This window comes from Mesoplodon mirus (genome assembly GCF_964341445.2).
Source record: "Mesoplodon mirus genome assembly, chromosome: 16".
In the NCBI taxonomy this organism is placed as follows: domain Eukaryota; kingdom Metazoa; phylum Chordata; class Mammalia; order Artiodactyla; family Ziphiidae; genus Mesoplodon; species Mesoplodon mirus.
In genome coordinates, this window is record NC_138992.1 from 59,952,519 (window position 1) to 59,976,824 (window position 24,306).

Consider the following 24,306-nt stretch of genomic DNA (forward strand, 5'->3'; position numbering starts at 1 on the left):
CCAGAAGTTGTATCCCTATACATTAGGCAAAAACAGTCATTAGAGTAATATGACTCTTTCTTTCTCTTTGATATTGAGAATAGCTTCTCTCTTACAAAGGATTAAGTATTTTCAAATATATTTTTTGACTATTGTAAATTTATAGCTCTTTCCAGATTTACATAATTTTAAAATTCATGTCCTGGAAATCACTGACTCTTTATAGCATCAAAATTATTATTGTAGGACATTAAACAAGAGTTGAAAGCCAATGTTAATTAGTCACTATGAATTTGTCTGAAGACCATTTTTTTAAAACTGAGGCTTCAAAAATATTAGTATACAAAGCTAAAGTGAACAGTAGACTCTTTTTCAAATATAAGTCAAACATTAATCTGAACTTTTTAATGAATTATTATTATTTTAGATTGCATTAAAGCACATGAAGTAAAGTTTTGTGATATTATCTGCTTGATGCAAATTTGTGTAATTATACATAAATCCTCAAAGATCAGAGGTAGGGATGGAGATAATGCAAATCCCTTTATCCACAAAGGTATTGATAAGCACTTCTTGGTGAAGGTATCATGATAATTAGTCTACCAAAGGAAATACACTAGGTGACACTGAAGCTGTGAAGTAGTTTATTTTATATAGATAGGTTCAGCAATGAAAAAATATATGCATAAACAAGGAAATTTTAACAGGAAATTGACCAGCATGATCTGATACCTTTAAATGAACAGAGAAGTAATCTCCTGACTGGAAACTCTCACATAATTTAATAACTGTTCAGTGTCATTCTAAGCAGGGAGAAATAGGATTGCAAGATTTTCTACCATTCTCTAGAAATAATGTTTTAATTCATTACAACTTTTTGCAGAATTGATACAGCTTTACTGGATTTCCAAGATAAATGCAAACAAAAAAAAAGTCTTTGATTATCTTACTATTAGGTATCTTAATTAAATGGCAATTAACACCAGTCCATGAAACAATTTGCAATTTAATATGGACTTTTAAAATATGCATTGCTCTCTGGCAAAGTAATAACATCAAAGCACAGTGGTGTTGAAAATGCAGTTACACTGGAAATCCAGATCTAGGCTGAAAGCTCTGGTCTTACCTTCCTACTAAAAATCATAAATAACAATGAAATTATTTTAAAAAACTATATAAGCATTTGCAATAAAATTTGAAAATGAATCCCACAAAGATTTGTCTTTTTAGACATATACATGTCATATACATATGCATACAGAAAACCACCCTCATGTCTCTAAGCCTACCTCAGTTCTCAGCAGTCACTGGCTGTCAGAAGTAATGATACCATTCCAGCTTCCCATATATTGAAAATACCTTTGATTATTGAAAATACTCTTTCCTTAAGGCTATGTCTTCTAGACATATTCAAGCAAGGTCATTAATGATAAGTGTTTCTTTCATTTTTTTTATATAGACAGAGATAAAACTAAGCTTGCACTTGTTCCCATTATTCAAACTAAGGTTAATTAAAATACATGATACACCCTGGAAGAGTCTTCTTTCCCATTTAAATTGTGTACTTTCAAATTTATCTCTTTGATTATGTCAAGTGTGGCTTCTGTTTCCTTGTCTCTGACATTAGTAAGCTGGAGTAAGTCTCTTCAATTCCTTTTAGCTTTAAAATTCTATTATTTTGTACTTATAGTCTCTTCTAGAGTGCCCCGTATTGCTTGTAGAATCCCATGAAAACTTTCAAACATAAAATAATATTTCTGATGACAAGAGAGGTTATTTCTTAGCTAAGAAGAAAAAGTTGATTTGTGATTTTCAAGACTGCAAAGCCAAGAAGGTTTCAAATCTTCTAATTATGAGCCTAGAGGAGAACTGTTTTCGAATCACCTCTATTGGAGAAGGTTTTAATATTGTCCAAAACAGAGAAATACAACTGAAAACCTTCCATAAAACTTCCCAGTAAAACTTCAACATAATTGAATAAGACAAGATATTCTCAGTAAAAAGTTCAAAATGTGTCTCTCTTCAGCTTAGTCCTGAAAACCCAATGGTAAAACCTTTGAAATAAGGCATAGACTTCCACACGTAATTTTTCTACACAGCTAAAAGGAACACCAGGATTTTTCAACCAGCTCATGAATATAGAAGCAGTTGAAGAAAATCAAAGACATATAGAGCTATCTCTTTCTAAACACCACCTTTAAAAGATAATTCTTGTCCTGTCATACCTTCTGGAAAAACCGGTTTGTAAATATCCATCATATGTCACAACATAAATCCCTCCCAAATCACTGTTGTTTTCCTACTTAAACCAGAAAGTGCAATCCCAAAATCTTATGAAATAAGCTGTCAGTGTTATCCTCTCAATAGCAATAACTTGATCTCCAGGAAAGAATTTGTTTTTCTACGGAAGTAACACATTTGACGGTTCACAAAACTTCAGATTCAAATTCCAAAAATAATGCCTCATTATAAAATCTTAGCCACCTTCTTTTCTTCCCAATGGTGGAATTATCAGAACTATAACAAAGAAATAGACATCAATGAAATCAATTAATCAATCATTCAATCTACGCTAAAAGAATGTATGAGGTTTCTGTGACAAAGTCATCTGGTATAAAAAGCACTATGGAAAACAGTAGTAGTACATTCCTTACAACTCAGATATTACCTCAGGTGTTTAACTTCTCTGCTTCACCTGCTTTGAAAAGACTGTAGTTACAGGGAAAATACACGAGACTCAGATTTCAAAGGGAACACCTGTGTTTCAGGACATAGAGGCTTTGCCAGGTACTGAGAAAGTAGCAGCATTACCTCAGGGCAATGCACATATTAGGGTCTCCTGGAAATTACAGAGACGCGAGGCAGATGCGGCAGAGTTTTACTTAAAATCTACTTCAAAACAAAGCCTTCAAAGTCTTAAAAAAGATAATTTAGGGAATTGCCACTTCCTTTTACTAAAATTAAAATAATTTTTGGAACGGAAATTTAATGTGTGGATAAACTGACAAGATCATTTTAATTAAACCCATTGTTTCAATATTATACAGATAGACTGAATGCATGGTGTAGGGCAGATTGTCTTTGTGAGGCAGCCTAGACATTAATTCAACAAAATCTTTACATTTCTACAGAATATCTGCTGATTCATCTCTCATGTCCCTGCCAAGGCCCTCTCAAGTCTGGCTATAACTTACCTACCTCACTTATAACCCACTCCTCAACATGCGTCCTCTACTGCTGGCTCTCTGGAATGTTAAAGTGCCGGTAAATCATCAGGATATCTGATTCTGACTTGGTAGGTGAGGAGAGAAATCAAGTTATGACATTTCTAACACTGGTGCCAGAACCGTAAACTGAATACTTCAAGAAGCAAGGTTCTAGTACCTGTCTGTTCATATTTCTCAGTCATTGAATCCATCAGAAATTTTCCCTACAGGACTGTTCTTTCTTTCCTCCCCTCCTTAGTTACTTAAACTTTATCCTTTCACCAAAGTCCTGTTCACAATCATTCTCCTCTTGGAAGTCATTTCAACCACAATACATACTCCATTTATCTCACCCTTCTCTGAACCTTCTTAAACATATAATTTACCAATTACTGTGTGTTTTCCTAGATCTGTTTCTACTACTTTCAGTCTTAATTCTCAAACTAGAATTTTAAATCAAAAACTGTCTCATGGGCTTCCCTGGTGGTGCAGTGGTTGAGAGTCCGCCTGCCGATGCAGGGGACACGGGTTCGTGTCCCGGTCGGGGAAGATCCCACATGCCACGGAGCGGCTGGGCACGTGAGCCACGGCTGCTGAGCCTGCGCGTCTGGAGCCCGTGCTCCGCAACGGGAGAGGCCACAACAGTGAGAGGCCCGCGTACCGCAAAAAAAAAAAAAAAAAGAAAGAAAAGTGTCCTATAGTTTTTCTGTGTTTTCCTAATGTCACCTAATATACTTGGCTATGTTGCCAGTATACTCATCGATTATCTCTAGCCTCAGCTGGCCTGTCCTGGGCAATAACTTAGATCAGAGATACAAGAACCTAAATTCCCTGCATCAAACACACATGTGTGATATAAACTCAGGTGAAAAGGTGTTCATGATGTACCTAGGCTAAACAAAAGGTAATCCTTGAAAAGTTGAACTCGGATTATTTTTGTAAAGGACATATATGCCTATCTTTGTATTGACTTTGTGATAAATTCAACACTATAATGCTTTCATTATGTTTGTTGTCATTTAGGAGAGAAGTAGTTAATCTTCAAGACTATATTCTGAATGTTTAAGGAGATGTCAAAGGAGACTTGAGAAAGTACAGTACCACCTATCAGTTATTTAAGTCTTCATCTACAAATATTGAGCCAATTTATAAAAATGAGGACTTATGTTTGAGTTTATTTATAGCTCATAAATTTAGATAGATATATGATTAATCTAAAAGTCAAGCCTAAAATATGCATGCTAGGAAAGATAAACTTTCATAATAAATCCCTCTGCATGCATTAGTTCATATATTTAAATAGCAAACTGAAAGTAACAAGTTTTGCAAGTAAATAAAATATTAATTGCTTTTATTTATTGTACTTGGGGATGTCTTTTTAATTTTCAAAAAGAAAAGAGATAGGTTAACGAATGAAAACTTCTTTTTGGAAAATTAGTAAAAGATAAAGTTTATGGACAAATAGAAACCAAAACCTAAAATTTAACACCATTACTTCAACTTAAACCAAAGGCTAATATAAGAAACATTTAAATGCATATGTTTACATACTTTTAATGAAACTGCTATAGTAAGTTGCTCATTGTTCCTATATTGGGAATTCTGTGTTAAGTTTTCACTAATAATTCCTGCTTCAAGAACGATAAATTATTATGCTTCCAGTCATTGAGAGCTATGTAAACCATATGGTCTCCTGTTTTCCTTGGCTGCTAGGAAACTCAAAGCTGGTTTAGTAACCATAGCATGCTCAATCAGATGTTTAGGTGTCCCTTAGGAACTTGCCTATACATTTGTCTTCAACAACTAAACAATGACTTAGAAGATGATGTAAAAAAAAATACGGTTTACCAAAGTCTTTATTTGAAAATTTGAGAAAGAATAGTGTGTTAAATATTCTTCATTTTTTCCCACAGTCACGCTCAGCCACTTGCTGCCATACTCTATGTCCCAAAACGCTCAACTCTACATCCTGAGTTACTTCAGGCTCTCTTGGCTCCCGGGTTCTAGTTGAATTTGGCCAGTAGAAGACATGGACAGGAAGTCAGAGGGTGAGAGGTGAATTTCAGTATGTACTACCCCCTCTTCAACACCACTCATCCCGTGAGTACACTGCCTCACAGTGATGGTGCCTGTGTCCTTTCATACAGCCCTACTACCAGGCTCTGGTCCTCACCAGGCTGTGGTACCACAATTCATGCTTGGGTGTCCCCCATCCTTGTGGCTCACCTAAGCCCTGCCCACAACTCTGCATACAGAGCCTTCATTAATTTTTTCCTGTTAAATCCTTGTTATTGTGGCATTTGTTTTCCTAATGAGAAATAATATCTGAGAATAAAAACATCTCATAGAATGTGTATTAGTAAGCTGCCTAACATATTACCTGATACCTAATATATCTCAATAAATGTTCTCTTATTCCTCTGTTCCTCTAAGAATCTGCTTCATTTGCTGTGATTCACAGAGCCTCTTTATGATGCATTGTTAATATTCATGAGACTAAGGAAGAAATTTAAATCCCAAGTTTTGAATGATTAAAAAAAGATAATCACTGCCACCTAAATTTCCAGTGAAAAAGTAAATTTCTTAGAATTCAAATTTAACACACTGTTAGTTATAAAACGAAGTTTAGAGTAAGTTATGCCTAGCTTTGCTTTGAATCTATTGACAATCAACTCTATAAGTCAGGACCTTTGTTCACATTAAATTTCCAGGATGATTTTTCCACTGAAGCCTCCAAGTAAGTACCTGTGTAGTTTAGGTTTAGTTTAGTGTACATACACACACACACACACACACAGAGGAATAGTTTAAAAAGTGGTAATAAAATCAAAGTTTGGAAATCCTTTGTAATAACTGTATAACTTACAAAAGTCAAACTAATACCAAATTATGTCAAATAAAATGCTTCTTCATAGGTATGCAGAGAAGGAAAATGTATAGGGCTATGTTGCTCAAGTCTGCCATGAGTCGCACTGGATAGAGCAAGATTATTTTCATCTTTTCATCTGTTCTCACAGATCATGACTGCCATGCCCTCTCCTTTGAATCAACTGTACACATATTCTCATATCAACATCTTATCAGTTAAGGTTCTCATCATCCAATGCCCTCACCCACGGTCCCTACCACACGTTGACTATAACGTCTTCCAAACACTATTTCAAAATGTACCTCTTCTAAGAAAACTGTCCTGGTTACTGCTTTATTCTGAAATACTTTTAGATTTATATACAGTTTAAAATATATTCATTTGTACTTCTTATCACACTCTGATTTATATTTTGAAAACAGTTCTCCAGCAAAAGCCATGGCATTCTGATCATTGTATCTCCTGGAAGACTCTATCCCTACTTGCTGAAGGGTCTGGCCATCCCCACTTCATGAGACAGAGGTGTCCATAACCCAATATAACTCTGAAAAGTCACTAAAATCCAATGTTAATTTAGCCACTTGTCATACTTATTAGAATGATTTTACCCTAACCAAAAAGCTAAATGTACTTAAAAATAAAACATAAACACTTTGAAATGAATGTTTTGGCAACTTTCTAATAGTATTTTCTTGTCAAAATGAATCAAATCTTCTTTCATTCTGCCCATTTTAGAATCACTGTTGAAAATCCAATCATCTTTTTATTTTTTCATTCATTCATTCCATCTTTTCCCTTTCAACTAGCATAAACTGAGCTTAGAGCATGTGTCAGCCTCTCAGCTGGGGGAATGAAAAAAATTACGAAAGCACAGTTCCTTCCTACAAAGGAAAGTAAGGCTAGAGAAAGAGACAAGGATGTAAATAACAGAGGTAAAGGCAGGTAGGAGACGCTGTGGAAGCCAGGGAACTGGGGTGAAGTGCACCTAACTCCGTACAGGAGGGTTTAGACAAGAGCAGATTAGTCTTTAGAGGTGAGTCTTGAAGGAAGAGCAGAAATTCACTAGAGAGAAAACGAGATGCACATAAGTCATTCTAACATCTGCAAAAGCAACAGGGCTTGGCAAGATCCCTACAGCATAAAAAAATCCAGGGTATGTGGAACAACAGTATAGATGTTCCTGTGAAATAGCACTGCTTTTTATTTGTTTAGATGTATTCACTATGTTCACGGAATTCAGTTAACAAAGCTCTTCGCTCAGCCCTTTCTTTCTAGACAGGAGTTCTGATGCTCTTATTCCATCTTCATTCAAAAGCCTCCCCTCACCCCCCCCTTTTTTCTATCTCTTTGGTTTCCTGCCTCTGGACAACATCTGATCTCACTGTAGCTTCTTTTGATCATATCAGTCAATCTTTCAGTATTTCAGATTTGGATTTGCCATGTCTTGAGCAAACATAAGATATAGTCTTATATTTTATTCCCCTGTTTAGATGGTTACTTTGTACTGTTCGAGTTGCAACAATAACGCAAAGGGGAGAATTATAAAGAGTAACTCCCATGCTCATTCTTGGGTCTTATCTAATAGCTCATATCTGATCTAGCTGACCCTTACCAGCCCCACACTGCCACCCCTGTTCTTGCTCACTTTGGAATTCTACTTCCTTCTCACTCATATGGCCTTTAGAGTCTATCCTGTCACTGACCGCACTTCACTTTCCACCATCCTGCAGAACTGTGCCATCAACTAAATTTGACATTTCATTTTCTACCCCTCCTCCAAGCAGATTTAAACATTGAGTCTTGGGGACTCTTACTGTTCAACCTTCTTTATCTTTTTGGTTTCTAAGCACTGCATGAAAGGGAGTGAAAAGGAGTTGCTATTTCCCTGCACTAATAGTTAGAAATGCTACCTTATAAAAAGGAGAAGGTGAATGTGAGAGTTGAGATGAAAAATAAAGAATCTGGATCCTCGAGTCAACTTTTAATGTCTTAATTTAGACCTCGCTTTCTCCAGAGAGCCTAAAGCTTTCTACTCAAAGTTCCATTCCCAGACAGCAGCTGCCTCTTCACCTGGGAGCTTGTTAGGAATGCAGAATATTGGGGCCCACCCAGACCTACTGAATCAAAATCTGTATGTTAACAAGGTTCCAGGGAATTCATATGCACAGTAAAGTTTGAGTGGCACTAGACTAAAGCACCCCTTATTTCTATTCCCCAAATCATACCTCCCTGCTTTCCCATGAAAAACGCTTGCTACTCAATTTCCTGATGTTTGACTTCAAATTTTTCTTTGATTAAACACAAAATATAAAGCATGTGCAGACTATTAAATACATTGTATCCATATTCACATATTGCCTTTAGGTTAATGAGCTTCTAATAGAGAAAATCTGTTGCCTTTTTCCCAATAAGTTATATCTAAGCAGTTGACTTAATTGCACTTCATTGATTCTGTTAACTAGTTAAAAGAAAAAAAAAAAAAAGTAAGCTTCACTGGATCATAGTTCCAGGTTCTTACATTTGGTGAGTTTAATAACCCACTAATCCAAGTCACATATTTGGGTCATTCCCATAATTTAATTTTTAGAGTTCCCATACAACTATGTGTATTTAACCTCACTTGGCAATTTGAACCTCAAACACATTATTTGGTCTATATCTCTATCTGTACTTGATTTGTATTATGTAATATCTGAATACTTAAAAAATCAACCGCCCTCCCCCCACCCGGGCTAACATGCCTTTAATCTCTTTCACATCTCCAGGAGCTGCCTAGTCAAATGTCTTCAGAGGTCAAGCAAGTGACACCACATGATGTGGCTGGAAAGAGTGGGGTGACCTACGGCAAACCAGAGAAATCATTACTTTAAATCTTCCTGCTTTTTGGAAATACTTTGCTACTACATACTCCAGTAACACATACTCTAGTAAACCTCTCCCCTATCTATTAGATTTTGTAACTTAAAGCATGGTGAACCAAATGAACTTAAAGTACTTCAAGACATCTCATACATTTGACTCCACAGAGATCTTTAGATAGTAACTCCAAAATTACCATTTCATAATATCCTATCCTCACACCCCTCCATTCCTGCCTTCTCAATCTCAGCTGATGATCTTGCTCCATACTTCGCTGGGAAAAACAGAAGCACCCACATGAAAATTCTTTTTCCATTAAATACACCAGATGACCTGCTTGTGTACCTACAACCTCAGCATTTCCTGTCAAAATAAATGAACTGACTTTGGAGTTATATTTTCTCCCTTCCATGTCAAGTGCTTTCTCAACTTGTGCATTTCCATCAACTTACAAGCATGCTCTTTAAAGAACAAAACCAAGAGCATTGCCATATACCCGTGTAGCACTAGCTAGTTCCATTTCTCAGATCTTCACAGCAACGGTATTTTGAGGAGTTACTTAGTTCCTTCTCAACTTCCCCACCTTTCGTCCTCTTCCTCCCACTTCAGTAAGACTTCGGGTCATACTCCACCCCTGAAATGACTCTTATCAAAGTCACCGACAGCCTCCATGTCCACAAAACCATTGTTGGCTTTTCTTCCTCTTACTTCACTCCTCAGCAGTATGGAAGCTGTTGAACTCTCTTCTCCTGGCTTCTGGGACACCAGTGTAGCCTGTCTTTTCCCCCAACCTCACTGACCACTTGTTCTCAGCTTCCTTTGCTAGCTTTCTTCTTTCTGCTCAACCTCCATATGTCACTGGGCCAGGGCTCAATTCAAGGCATTTAACCTCCGTCCATAAAAATCTTCTCCTCGGATGGTTTTGTTCAGTCAGTTAAGATGGTCCCTAATAGCATCTACATGATTTCCACATTTTTATCTCAAGTCCCACCTCTCCACTGACCATTAAACTCAACTGAGGATGACATGGCATCGCAAGATAAGCTTGGCCAAAAAGAAACACCTGATTTCATGGCCACCTTCTCCTTTCTGTTTCTTCTGTCTCAACGAATGCTTCATCTATCCAACAACGTGCTTGAGTAAAAATCTGAGATCCTTATCCTTCACCCTTCACATTAAAGCTATTAGAAAACTATCAGCAATACCATCTAAACATACCCTGAAACTACCCACTTCTCTCCATCTTTACCACTATCACCCTGGTCCCAGTCACTATCATCTCTCACTCACAAGATACCAATGGCTTCCTAACTATCTCTCTGCTTTCAGCTGTGACCCTCCTGCAGCTCACTCTCCATAACATAGAGTAATTTTATGAAACCAAAAATATGACCGGGTCAACACTTTGCCAAGAATTTTCCAATGATCTTCTGTTTCACTAGAAATAAAATCCAAATTTCCCTTCACCAACGACCCAAAAGGAATTCTGGCCCCTGCTTATATGTCTACTTCATTTTCTAACACTTTCCTCATTACTAAATAAAAGTCAGCCACCCTAGCCATCTTTGGGGTCCCTGAAGACTCCTATTTCATTCCTGACTTAAAGACCTTTTGCTCAGTATTCCTTCTGCTTAGATCTCTGTAGCTTTGTGTAGCTGACTCCTTCTTGTAATTCAGTTCTCAGCTCAAAAGCCACTAACTCAGAGAGGTCTTCTGCAACTGTTTAACATGTTAGCTCCACCTTTATCATTCTCTATCATCTCACTTTGCTTATTTTCATTAGCTTGTTGAACCTTTTATACACTACTGTATGCTTCAGTATCAAACAACAGTGTCTGGCACAAAAATGCTCAAACAGTAGTTGTTGAATTAAATGTTTTTCTAATCACAAATTTATCAATGAGAATAACAAATTGTTTTAATCAATTATAAATGCCTTTCTGTAACTTCTTGAAATTATGAAGACAACAAATACTTAGAAAAATAAGGAAAGGGTTATTAAGCATACTTACTGTAATACCTTCACCAGACAAGTCATTACCACTTGAATTTTCACATTTTCTTCCAATGAACTAAATGTTTTATGTTATGTATATATAAAATACATAATAACATATAAAATGAGCATAGATTTATGCTAGTTTCATAAACTTTAATTCAATTAGTAAAAATCATCAAAAATATGAGAATTTAAATTTTAAATCATGTACAATTATGTGGTTGTATAAACTCCTAAAAGAAGTATGTGAAGGAACAAAGCTGAACAAGAGCAAAGAATGTTCTTGAACTAAGTGTCACTCTTAATTGTGATTATAAATGACCACGTTTGCTTTTAATGAAGGCATTCAGTAAAGGTAACTACAAAAACAATTAAGCAAAGAAACTGCATTTTCCTACTGACCATAATTATAAGTTTGGGATATGTTCCCTAACTAAACTACCTCTTCTAAAACTAAGTTAAAACTTTTGGTTAGAAGAGAGTTAAGGCTGTAGAGCCCACCTGGCCCATAGGAGGTGGTTCATGTTTGATGAATGAGTGGGTGAACAAGCTTGCTCATTTCTCCCATCCATTCTTCCTTGAACCATCCTAGGACCACTCTGATGCCACCCAAACTGTTTTATCAGACCTCCAGTGTGGCCTCCATATCTCAAAATTCAAGGGTCCTCATTTTACTTGATCTTTACAAGCAACATTTAACAGCGTTGATAATCCTTTCTGCCTTTCTTCACTTGGCTTTAAGGACATGTTGCTTCCCTGGTTTTCTTCCTCAATTCCCTTTGCTGCTGCTCCTCTCCTTCCCTTCGTCTACACTGTAAATTATGTCGAGGGCTCACTTCTCGAACATTTCTTTTTTCTGTACTCATTCCCTTGATGATCTCATCTCTTCTACTGGCTTTAAATACCATCTAAATTCTGATGAATCCTAACTGTATGGTCCAGATTAGACTACATATATCTAATTACATACATGACAAATTCACTTGGATATTTAAGGGAAATCTTAAATTTTATCTATCTCAAATTGAGCTCCAGCTTTCTCTACCAAAAGCTGGTCTATCCACATTCTTCCCTATCTGAAAAAATGGTAACTCCAATACTTCCAATTCCTCAGGCAAAATCTGTAAGGCCACACCCCACATCCAAAACCTGTCTGTGTTACCTCCAACATGGAATAAAATCCCAACAACCCACTCCATGATGGTGCAACTAGTACTTAATGAACAGGAACTGGGCCACTGACCTGTTCTGCTAAAGTTCTCACCTTCTCTTGTTTTTAGGGGGAGTGGGAGAATAGACTGGAGGTGAGGGCAGACCACGTGGAGAATCAGCAAGCACCTTTATCCTGGGAAGCAAGGAGGCAGAGTTTGCTTCCACCTCCTCTGATCTCTTGGAATTGAGTTGGCAAAATGGGTATCAGTAACCTGCTGATTTCTAGAATCTCTGTAACCACTCTAGAGTCAATACAAGTTGAAAGTTCCCCATCGATATTTAAACCAAAATAGAAACTGCCACCAGTTTTCAAAAACTACAGCCAGGGCTTGGGTGGGTTTAGACCTTGCACCAGATGCAGTAACTCCCAGCCTATTGGCTGCCTGGATGGCCAAGTCAATTGCACTAGTCTTGCAACAAGGCTTCCTTGAATTTATCAATATTGATGTCATGACTACAAAGGAGTTTCAGTGTGGATTCACACCATGCCACTTCTCTTCACCTTCAAGGCTACCATCGCACTCCTAGCCACCATCAATTGCTGGAATGATTATTGCAATAGCCTTGAATCCCTGCTCACACCATTGCCCCACCTCCCACCACTTTAAAGTCTGTTCTCAACAAACCAAATCGATTCTGAATAAGTATAAGTAAGATCATGATATTCCTCTGTTCAAATGGCTCAAATGGCTTGTCACTCGGACTTAGAGTGAGTCTTTAAAATGACTACAATGACGTGTATCTGTTCTCCTCAAATAAAGCTCTGACCTCATTTTCTGCATTACTTCCACACTCACTCTGTCAGCCACATGGGCCCCCTTGCTGAGTTGGGATATGAGGATCTTTACACATATTCCAGGAAAGGAAGAATGTTTGTTATGTTTACTGCTGGGTCCTAGACAGTGCCTGGCATTTGATAAATTCCTAATACCTGTTGAATGAAGGAATAAACAACAATAACAATTTCAAAATTTTGTGACACTTCTCTGTCTCTGGGTGTTCCACTCTCCTAAATGAAACTGCTTGTTGTCTCTTGCCTTTCTAAGATCCTAGATTTGCTGCTTACATTTAATGAGGAATCTTAACCTCCCAGAACTCCAGGGTAGTAGAACTGAGCTACAGTGTCACTACTAAATTCAGTAGAACTGAGCTACAATGTCACTCTCTTTCTATAGGTACTGCCATCTACAGTGGAACTTCCAAAAAGGAAACTACATTAATTTAAAGTGTCAATGTCTTAAAAAAAAAAAAACACACAACTATGTATCAAATTAAGGTTTTGAAAACTTTTAAATTCAGTAGACAAATAAACTAAAACAAAACATAGCTTTATTGTAACTAAACAACATTAGTGAAGTAAACAACATTAGTGAAGTAAAATAAAAACACTTTAAGAAAATTAAATGTTATTTTAAATATAGAATAAACTTTAAAAACTTTAAATAAGAATAACATTCTTTGAAGCAAGAAAGATATTTCATGTACCTTTAAGTGCATATGGATTATACTGTACGTCATTAAGAGATGCAAATATTTAACTTTTGAAAACTACCAGGCAAGTGCCAGTATACAGAGAGAAAAATCATTGTTTTAGGAATCAAGAGTTGCAATAAAACCTTACTGACAGTGAATTCCTGCCACTTTTAGCAAGATAAGAAATGTGTAGGGCTTCCCTGGTGGCACAGTGGTTGAGAGTCCGCCTGCCGATGCAGGGTACACGGGTTCGTGCCCCGGTCCGGGAAGATCCCACATGCCGCGGAGCAGCTGGGCCCGTGAGCCATGGCCGCTGAGCCTGCGCGTCCGGAGCCTGTGCTCCGCAACGGGAGAGGCCACAACAGTGAGAGGCCCGCGTACAGCAAAAAAAAAAAAAAAAAATAGTAATGTGTAGACACTGAACTTTGGGTAAATAAGTTATGATGCCATCATTTCATTCTTTGCATTTATCCTGGATATATGTCATTGGTGGCAAATTATGTCAGAAAATGTGAAGTTATGAGAGTTGTTTTGTGAGAGCAACTCACAAGCTAAAAATCACTTTTTCAGGCTTGGATTCATGCTACAGAGAGTCAGAAATAGGGCAGAACTCAGACTAGCATCACCCTGCTCAGCAAACTAGGTTATCCCCTGTCCAGTTCCTGGAATTATCTGCTACACTGAAGCACAGAAGAAAAATATCTTGATTTCCAGTGTTAAGCATGACCATATAAAGAATATATGTGACAACTGGAACTAAGCCATTGTTTGCATCAATATGTACCATGGACTGCAAGTACCACTGGCTATTTGGCTTGGAGCCTCTGGTTGCCCAGCAAAAGGATAAATATCCAGATATATTTTGTTCTACATTTGGAAAAATGCTGTGCAAAGTTTCTGCCCCTAGTCTCACCATATGTAAAGTGAGAGCAAGCAGGCACAGCCATCAACCTTCCCAGCAGAGTATCTGTCAATGGGGGGATGGTGGTGGTGGGATGAACTGGGAGATTGGGATTGGCATATATACACTAATATGTATAAAATAGATAACTAATAAGAACCTGCTGTATAAAAAATAAATTAAATTAAATTAAAAAAACAGTTCTCTAAAAGACATGGAAATAGTTATAATAGTGGAAAATGGCTTATATAATTAGCATGATATAATGACACATGTCATTTTTAGGTAACATGTCCTTATGTTGCTAAAATACATTCTAGACTTAGGTACGCTTTCTATCACAGTGAGCTATTTTGGATTTTAGCTAATCAATAAGTTTTAGAGGCCCTATTAAAAATTTGTTAGAAGGGGTAAATGCTCATTAATTTAATTATTTAATTAAAGTATTATTCATTTATTATTTAAATTAATTTATTATTTAAATTAATTTATTATTTAAATTAATTTAAATGAATTTATTATTTAAATTCCAGAGCATTTGAGTATTATCTCGGCAGCTGTATATTACAGGACAATTTTTAGTATAGCATGAATATTTTTAAAAATAGAAAAAAAAATCCTGAATTATTTATTCCTTCATCTCTGGTATTTCCAGTGTCCATGTCACTATCTCTGGTGTCGGTGATATCCTACCTTCCAGGGCTTTTATTATTTTAATTCCCCTTTCTTACCTGTCTTTCATATTTATCTCATATATAATCTTACCTATTCTTCCATCCCTCCCTTTATTCAACACATATTTACTATCACTCAGCAATGCTCAGTCAACAAATATTTACTGAGTACTTCTTTGCATCAGGCACGGGGTAATAAATATAAGCAGGGTGCATCCTTACCCTTCTAGGAAGTCAGTCTTGGAAAGGAAAATAGACATGTATATATCGAATTGCAACAAAATTTCAATACTGTAAATAGGCTTGAATAAAATCCTTTAGGAGCACAGAAGGAGTGGAGCAGGGGAATGAGCGCATCAGAGGAAGCTTTACAGAAAGACAGAGTCTGAGCGCGGTCTTGAATTTGTCAGGAGGAGACAGGATGCACAGGCATTCCGGGCACAGAGGAAACTGAACTCGCAAAGAGGCACAGAGGCATGAGGAACACCATCATCTCTAAGAACAGTGTATATTTTAAGTGTGAACACAGATTCAAAGATACGCAAGGGTGTTGAGGCTATGGGGCATATTGGGCTAGACCTTTTGTAAGTTATTCAAGGTGAGCTTTAGCTTGCGAGCAGCCAGAAGTTCACAGAAGCTTTGGGCAGCTGAGTGACCACCAGAGATTTGGAAAAGACAGACTGAGTAACAGGGAGGAAGGTGGACTAAAGTAGAAATAAAGTAGGACTAGACGGTACAGTCCATTGCAGGGGAAGCTGCGGTACCCATCACAGGGGCGGTGGAGGAGGGCGAGACCACGAGCATCCGTTAGGATGAAACAGAAGACATGGATTCAAAAGACATTTCTGAGACAGAATCTAGAGAATCTGGCAAGTAACTGTGTATTTATGTTTGTGCATGAATTTTACTTGGAAGTGGGTAGGGGGAATGAGAGCAAGGCAGGAGCTGAGGATGTGCCCAATTTTCTGCCTTTTGTTTGTTTGTCTTCTGTTTAGAGAGGACTAAGCCGATGTCCATGACATCCAGGGAGAAAGGTAGGACCGTGGGCAAGGATGGAACAAAAGCAGCTCATTTGTTTTTAGAAATCTTAAACTTGCAGTAACTGGGGAGTCAAATTACATGGAGAGGACCCAGTGGGCAGTAGGAAATAGGAAAACAATGCTCAAAGAGGACTGTTGGATGGAGTGTCAACTACAGAGCCATCAATATACGGATGGTATTTAAAGTCAGAGGAGTAGATAAAGTCCTGTAGGAAGGGAGAAGGCCGAAAGTAAAACCATTGGGGCCAAAAGTAAAGGTTTAAGAGATGAACAGCAAACAAGAATATGCTGAAGAAATAACCAGAAAAATAAAAGAACCAAGTGATGGGGTCAAAACCCATGGAAAGGAAAGGCTTGAAGAAAACTAACAGTATGCTCAACAGGATCAAATCTCTTACCTCATTGCAGCCTGTGGGTTTTATATTCCTACATAGATTTTACCGATGAGAAAAGCAATGCCCAAAATGATTGCTGACCGTCAGACTTCACATACCAGTAAGCAGCAGAGACAACACGAGAACCTAGGTCCAGCGCCAGTGTTTTTTCCTCAAAAATCCATTGCCTCTTCAGTAACAGCTTCATTTGATGACCTAAAAGCCCCAGTTTTTCAATGTATCCTAAGATAAATGCTGGTAATCTCTCTCCTTAAGTTCACTGGTTTCTATAATTAACAACTCGTTTCTCCCCTTCCTGATTCTGCCACAGGGCTTGCTTTCTTCAACCTATTCTGCTTCTAGTTTCCTACAACCAGCCTGCCACTTACTCCATGTGTGTTGGTTCTCTTCTTCTAACTGAGAAATGGCCTCCACTCCTGGCCACAATTTGTGGTCCTGATCACCTTCCAGGAACAACATAAACCTCATCTTCCCCACTGATTAACTCTCTCGCTTAGGAATATTCTTAAATTACTCTCCATTATTCTGTGCTCCCTTGGCATTATTCATACACGTGAACAAAGAACTCTGTGTCCTTGCTCACTTGAAAATTTTCAAATATGTCTATTCTTTCTTCTCAATCAGCCTATAAGCTCTTCAAGGGAAGAGGTTGCCTTGCAGAAGCCATTTTTAACCCTATTAAATGAGCATTAGAGTATGGGTAGCGTTGTGATGTTAATAAATGTGGATGTGACTTGGCTGCTGGAGTTCAAGCACAAAGACTAGACTGAAATAAGCACCAAATGTAAATAAGGTAACTGGCCATGCAAATTTTTAACGTAATATGACACATAGAGTGTAAGTGGCCAAAAGTGGTGGTACTTATCATAGGGCATTGCAGATTTTATAGGAAGTGGCTCTTGAGTTAGTTTTTAATTTTGTTTTATCAAAATAAATACACTTTAAACAACTATTTGAACAAATGTTGTTTTCACAGGTTGATCTACGTCTGTACTTCCATTATTAATATGTAAGCTATAAACCAACAGTATTTCAAATAAAATAGTATTGTTCATTTAGACTTTCCTATAAATATGTTTTCTAGAAAATGTGTTCCAGTACTACCACTGGGAAATAAACTCCTCTGCAGCCCAGTTATTGGCCAGGACATAGTTCCAGTACTAACAGTATCTAAGGGCAACACAACATAAACCCTGGCTGGTTTCTGAATCTACATTTCAAGGACAGAATGAAACCAGTGAAACTAAAAAGAAACTCATATAAACATCTTAGACCAGACATCATACAATAGGCAGTTATTTTCTTTGGAAGTCAGACATGAAAACAAATCACAGAATGTTCTTTCATTACTCCCATATTACTTAAAACACACACAAATATTCTCAGATTTCTTTTTGTGGGTTTAAACTCTCAAGTTCTTCCTTATTTTAAATAAAAAGCAACTGAGTACCTATCCACATGGAATAAGCATACAGTGGCCTACTTGGAAAAGCTCCATAACTGGCTCTTTCTGTTTGAAAGCTCACAGATGAAGAAGTCATAGAATTTTGTACTTTGAACAAACACTTTAAAATACACAAAAATCAGAAATGTGAGCCATTACAGATGTCATATCGTGCACAGAATTTTGAAAAGAGGGAACAATTTCGTCAGATATTCTATTTAAACAGTATAAGGAGACATAAAATTGGTTATATGTCTCAGGAACATTTACTGGGACCTTGTAATTGCAATACGCCTGATAATGAGCTAAACTTTACACAGGTCATCTCATTCCTCACATAATCCTCACAACAACCCTCTGAGGTGAGTGCATGTTCTAGACATGAAGAAACTGAAGTAGAGGGAAATTTATAAGCTGCCTACAGTCACCTAGCTAGTATCAGTGCCAGAATTTAAACCCTGATGGCCTGATGTTTGGGCCCTGATTCTTAATCTCTGATGAGTTCTCCTGAGTGCTACCTACTTTCTTTAGGGTAAAATATTTTTCTAGAAAAAGTTAAAATAATATAATGAAATACTTTGTAATGTGTAATGTTACCTTAGAATTTCCATGTTTCATGAAAGTTACCTAAATAGAGAATACCTATCAAAACTAATGTAAGTGCAAAAAAAAAAAGTAAAAACCAGAATGTATTAAAATTAACTGCACCCTGCAATGTGTCCAAAGGAGAAATGTTAGCACCACTGTTCCTTAAGTTTGCTGTCACCAATGATTAATATCAGCCTTTGCTAGTGCATTCCTAATTCATGCAAGTAGTATAGATTTTTGAAAATTTTTCTAAATATTTAGGGTATGAAGTATGCTAATATAAATGAGTTATAGTCTTACAAGAGTAATAACTAATAGTCCTTAAAAAGTAATTTTGTTTCCCCAACTTGCTAATTTACTCTCAGAGTGAATTAGCAAGTGACTTATTAAGGATAAGTCACATATTTTTATTTAATCCTTCACCCAGGCTTATTTTCACACGTCAAAGTTCACAAACAAATCCAGAAAAAAAAAAAAAAGCCATTGCCAAAGTATTCCTTAACATAAAGCAAGCACAGAAATGTACACTTTACAATATGTCATTTACATACTTCTAAGAAACAACGGCCCATTAGAAATGATATAGTTTGCAAGGCAGAAATAGAGACACAGATGTAGACAACAAACGTATGGACACCAAAGGGGGGAAATCGGGGGGTGGTGTGGTGGTGGTGTGATGAACTGGGAGATTGGGATTGATATGTATACACTAATATGTATAAAATGGATAATTAATAACAACCTGCTATATAAAAAAAATAATACAATAAAATTCAAAAAAATGTAGGGAAAAAAGGTAATATGGGGGCATTAGACAGCTAATAAAAATACTCTTTTCTAGAAGAAAAAAGAAATGACATATATCTATATCTATCTACCTATCTATCCATATATGTATATCAGCCATCTGGAAAGCATCTTCAAATTATTGGTCCTTGATTTTTTTCAGATCCACCATTCATAAGAAGATTCCATCGGTTAGGAATTAGGAAACAATTATTCTACTAAGTCACTTAAAAGCAAATACACCAACTCTCAGCACTTTCAAGATAGGAATCTTTCTCCTAAGAGTAGAATTTAAAGTACTTAGTAGGAACATTAGACCTAAAGGTATTTACTTCTACTCTGAAATTCAAAGAGCTCTTAGAATGAAAGGAGGACTAATAAAAGAGTATGCGGGGGCTTCCCTGGTGGTTCAGTGGTTGAGAGTCTGCCTGCCGATGCAGGGGACACGGGTTCGTGCCCCGGTCCGGGAAGATCCCACATGCCGCGGAGCGGCTGGGCCCGTGAGCCATGGCCGCTGAGCCTGCTCGACCGGAGCCTGTGCTCCGCAACGGGAGAGGCCACAACGGTGAGAAGCCCGCGTACCGCAGAAAGAGTATGCGGAAGAAGATTCTCTTGAAGAAAAAGATTTTTTTGAAATTTTATAGAGGACAAATAGCAAAAGATTAAATACTAGCATGATGGAATTTAACCATGGAAGCTAAAAGCATTATTAAACATTTCTATGTACATACCATTTGAAAAATTTTCTTACCATATACTCCATATTAGAGGCTGCTGGATACACCTGACTTCGTAACTTATTATGAAGGTCCAGGATACTCTGCATGTCATTGTCCGTGATGGCCCTTTTCCCTCTTTGCTTTGCCATCCACCACTCACCATCCTCATCCATGTACTTTTCCAAAAGTTTGTCCAATAAAGTGGCATTAGGAACCACCATGGCTGGAATTGCTCTGGCCACGAATAGCACTGTGGTTACTCTGAGCCACTCCCGCACAGTACACTTCATAATGAATGATCTCAGGATGTCCCCGGGAAAAGCTCCAAGAAAGGTTCTTCCACTCCGTCTGGCTATAAGGACATGCAGTGTAATTAGGGTGAAAATCCCGGCAGATATTAATTTTCTAATAACAAAAATAATCCAACAGTTACAAAGGGGTGGAGCCAGTTTGATTTGTTTATATAATGCCAGCAAATGGACATGCACTTTTTGAAATAAATTTTCTCCCATCCATGTTTCCTCCAGAGGACTTTTCACAATTGTTTCCACAAAATAGACAGCAATATTTTCCAAGATAATGTGCATGACGCCATAAATAAAAGGGAAAAGTAACTGAGAGGAGCCAAAGCTTGAAAATAATTTCTGAATTACAAAGCTTTAAATGGCTAGATATTACATACAGCCTGCAAAGGGTATGATGTCCCTAGAATGTTTTATCAATCAAACCAGAGGTTCACGTTTCTCTCTCTCTTTTAAGGTATTCTTTTATCTCAAGTGTCCCATCTCTGGTTCAGAATGTCAACAAAATTATGAAATTGAGGGTGAATGTTGTAAAGAAGTACAAATTGTTATTCACACATATATCCATGGGTACTTCGAGAGGGACCCCTGAATTAATGCGAGTGAAGTTACGGTCGCTGGGGGAAGTCTCTTCTTATACAGCCACAGGTCAAGAAGAAAATCATTATTTCCTAGAAAGTGTGTGCCTAACCTGTGGCCCGCACCCGATAAGGCTAACAGTACGCGGGCAACTTCACAGCCTCTCCTCCCACCCGCCAGAGGCGCGCACTGTTCACTTAACCCAAACCAAAGGGCGCGACGGGAGGAGGTGAAACTCACAAACTCAGAAGAAGAGCTCCCACAAATCTGCATCGTGGCTGCTTTCCGAGCAGCCCACCCACCCTCCGTGACCGACCATTCTCTGCACGTTGATTTTTTTTTTCTTTCTTTCTTTTTTTTTTTTAAGTAGAGTTTAAGAAGCCAAAAGTAGATTGGAGAAGGCGGGAGCTTGACGACTCAGCGCTGCGGTTTTAGCAATGCCCTTACCTCTCCAGCGTGAAGTTCCCTACGAGAGCTGAGCCGAACAAGACGGCCGGCTTCCCGCAGCCCGCACGCACGACTGCACATAGACAGCCCGGTTCGGGCAGGACCCGGGCACGGCGTGTCCTCGGGCGACGGGGGCGCTGCCTGCAGGGGGACGTGGGCCCCGGTCTCCGCGGCTCCTCCCTGAACCTGGAAGGAGGAGCAGGCAAAAAGGGCTCCAAAGTTAAGAGCCCGAGGCTGGGGCGGAACGGCGGCTGCCCGGTTAGCTCGCCAGGGTGGGCGCCCGAGCTTCTCGGAGCCTTATCAGTCGGCGCGAGGGGCGGGGACCCGGGCCGGGCTGGGCGGCGAAGGCTGGAGACGACCTCGCTCCCCGGCTCGGTGCAGCCGCCCCGCGCAGAGCCAGGCGCCGAGCGCTTCCGCCGCTTCCTCGAGCTCCCGGGCATTTATTGCGGTCCCAGCGCGCGCGCACGTGACGTGAGCTCCCCCTCCTCGCCCACCCCACCTCTGCCCGGCCCTGGACGGGGGCCCGCGGCGGGAGCGACGACAGGCCGCCCTGCTTCTCCCCACGCCCCTCACCCCACGGCCCAGCGAAGCCGGGACACTTGGCCTTTGTGCGTGTGCTTTGGGCTTCAGGGACCCGGGCGTGGAAGGTCTGGACCCTGTGGGAGGCGTATGCAAGGAGGTCCCCAAGTCCTCCCGCCCCTCACAGCTCCCCTGCTTTCGGAGGTCCTTCTCCTAGTTCCTTCCTGACTCGATGCTAAAATGGCTCTAACAACCTTACAGAAAAGGAGCTGCCCCCCAGCGGGCCTGCGGAGAGGGTGGAGGTGGGGTTAACACGTTGGGTTTTGGAGACTTAGAAGGAGAACTGGGGCGGGAAGAGGGGACTGGGGAGAAGGTAGGCTGGGGAGCAGAAGTCTTTTCCTTTTATTTTCTCCAGGGCATCACTTCCATTATCAAGACCCATTGTCTAGAATTGGGAAGTTGTTCTTTTTGGCTCCGTTGAAACCTCGATGATGATGACCAAATGGGGAAGGGGTTTCACAGAATGGTGGGTTATCTGTGACTCAGGATTACCTGACACTTGAGAGCTCCACTTCATGCATAAAATGCGTTGCATTCGGGTCCTAAGATGACCACAGAACTTTTTTTTTTCTAATGATGTAATCATTTATGGAGTTGATATGAAGGGTAGGCTCAGTTAATTGATCAGCGCTACCTTGACAGGAATTCAAAATCCAAACCAAGAACAGGTAGTGAACTGAGTTTCGCTTTTGTTCACGCTATACTTGGAAGTAGGAAAATTACTCATTTTAAATTCACAAAGGCTCACCCTAATTAATGTGGTGCTCTTCTACAGGTATGTTTTTTATTAAGCATTTATTTAATTTACTTACTTTTGCTTCCCTTCTGTCGTGAGCCATGAACTCAATTTTTTTTCTCTAAATGCTAGCGTCTATGGCCTATGGTCAAATAAAGTAAAACATTCTGATAGTAATTCCCAAATCATCCCAAGTTGCTACCTGTCTCTTTCCACACCAACCAATTACACTTTATCAGATCAAAAAATTCAAATCTAAGCCCCTGGTGAACGTGAGACCTTCCTTCGTCTCACAATATAGAAAAGAGACAAAAGGGAAACATGACCTATCAGAAGGGCAGAGAAGATGAAGTTTTGGTGAACGTACCACTTTCATAGAAGGTGTAATTTTGCAATTTTGTAGCAGCTTAAGCACAAAAAAAGACTTACATTTGCACTTTTCAGATAGTTATAACTCTTATGCATTGGTTTTCCTTCCTGGAAACTGATGGAAGTCCCCAAAGTATGTGGTAAAAGAACTATCATTTGTCACATCGGATGAAGAACATGTTTATATACTGCAATTTTAATGTGGTATTGAAAAGTATACTGAGTATCAAATAAAAAACAGTTAAAAGTAAAAAAAAAAAAAAAAAAATGTGGTAGGGCTTCCCTGGTGGCGCAGTGGTTGAGAGTCCGCCTGCCAATTCAGGGGACACGGGTTCGTGCCCCGGTCCGGGAAGATCCCACATGCCGCGGAGCGGCTGGGCCCGTGAGCCATGGCCGCTGAGCCTGCGCGTCCGGAGCCTGTGCTCCGCAACGGGAGAGGCCACAACAGTGAGAGGCCCGCGTACCGCAAAAAAAAAAAAAAAAAAAAAAAAAAAAAAAAAAAAAAAAAACTTAAAAGTAATAACATTACTTGAAACATTTTCAAAGAGAATTTAAGTTGTGAAGAAGGGAATTAAGATGCTAAGAAATGAAGTTAAATGCACTGACTCTTGAATGTTTCTATTATAAACCTTTCCACACAATATACAAATCAGACACCTAAAGGCTTACATTAAAGAAAATTAGATTTGGTTTTTAAGGTTTTAATTCCAAAACTTTCTCCAGGTAAGGAAAAAAAAAAGTTTGTATTCCTTGTCTCAGTGATTCTATCGGCTTCCAGTTTGGTACTGCAGGTCATATTTTTATATAAAATAATTAAACATTCACAATATTAAGTATTAACACTTCAATAATACATCGTGTCATGTCTGATTTAATATATATGCTGAAAATGTCATTTTCAAGAGTAATCAGACACAATATTCTGGAATACTCAAAGGTGATAGTGTTTACTTTTTAATTTGTTGTTGAGAAATCTGTGTGTAGACAGAAGAAAATGTCACAGAATTCATGTAAAAGGGGCACTTTGGTTTGTGGCTAAGGCTGTTACTTATAAAGCCACAGTCGTTTTTAGCATTACTACTTTCTTGTGGCAGACACTGTTGGTTGCCTAATCCAAAACCAGCCTCCTATCCCCTTTCTTCCAAGCCCA

At 38.7% G+C, this 24,306-nt stretch overlaps 1 protein-coding gene across 1 annotated transcript in view; it reads right to left on the bottom strand.

Annotated features, from left to right (window-relative positions):
- The window catches only part of CRISPLD1 (cysteine rich secretory protein LCCL domain containing 1), a 45,016-nt gene extending 23,395 nt beyond the window's left edge, over positions 1-21,621 (bottom strand). Inside the window, exons 1-2 of the mRNA XM_082600733.1 lie at positions 21,473-21,621; positions 20,177-20,496 (exon numbers count right to left, since the gene is read on the bottom strand). Coding sequence (XP_082456859.1) covers positions 20,177-20,434 — 258 coding nt within the window. The 5' untranslated portion in view covers positions 20,435-20,496; positions 21,473-21,621. The remainder of the gene's footprint in view (positions 1-20,176; positions 20,497-21,472) is intronic.
- Between the last annotated feature and the right edge of the window lie 2,685 nt (positions 21,622-24,306).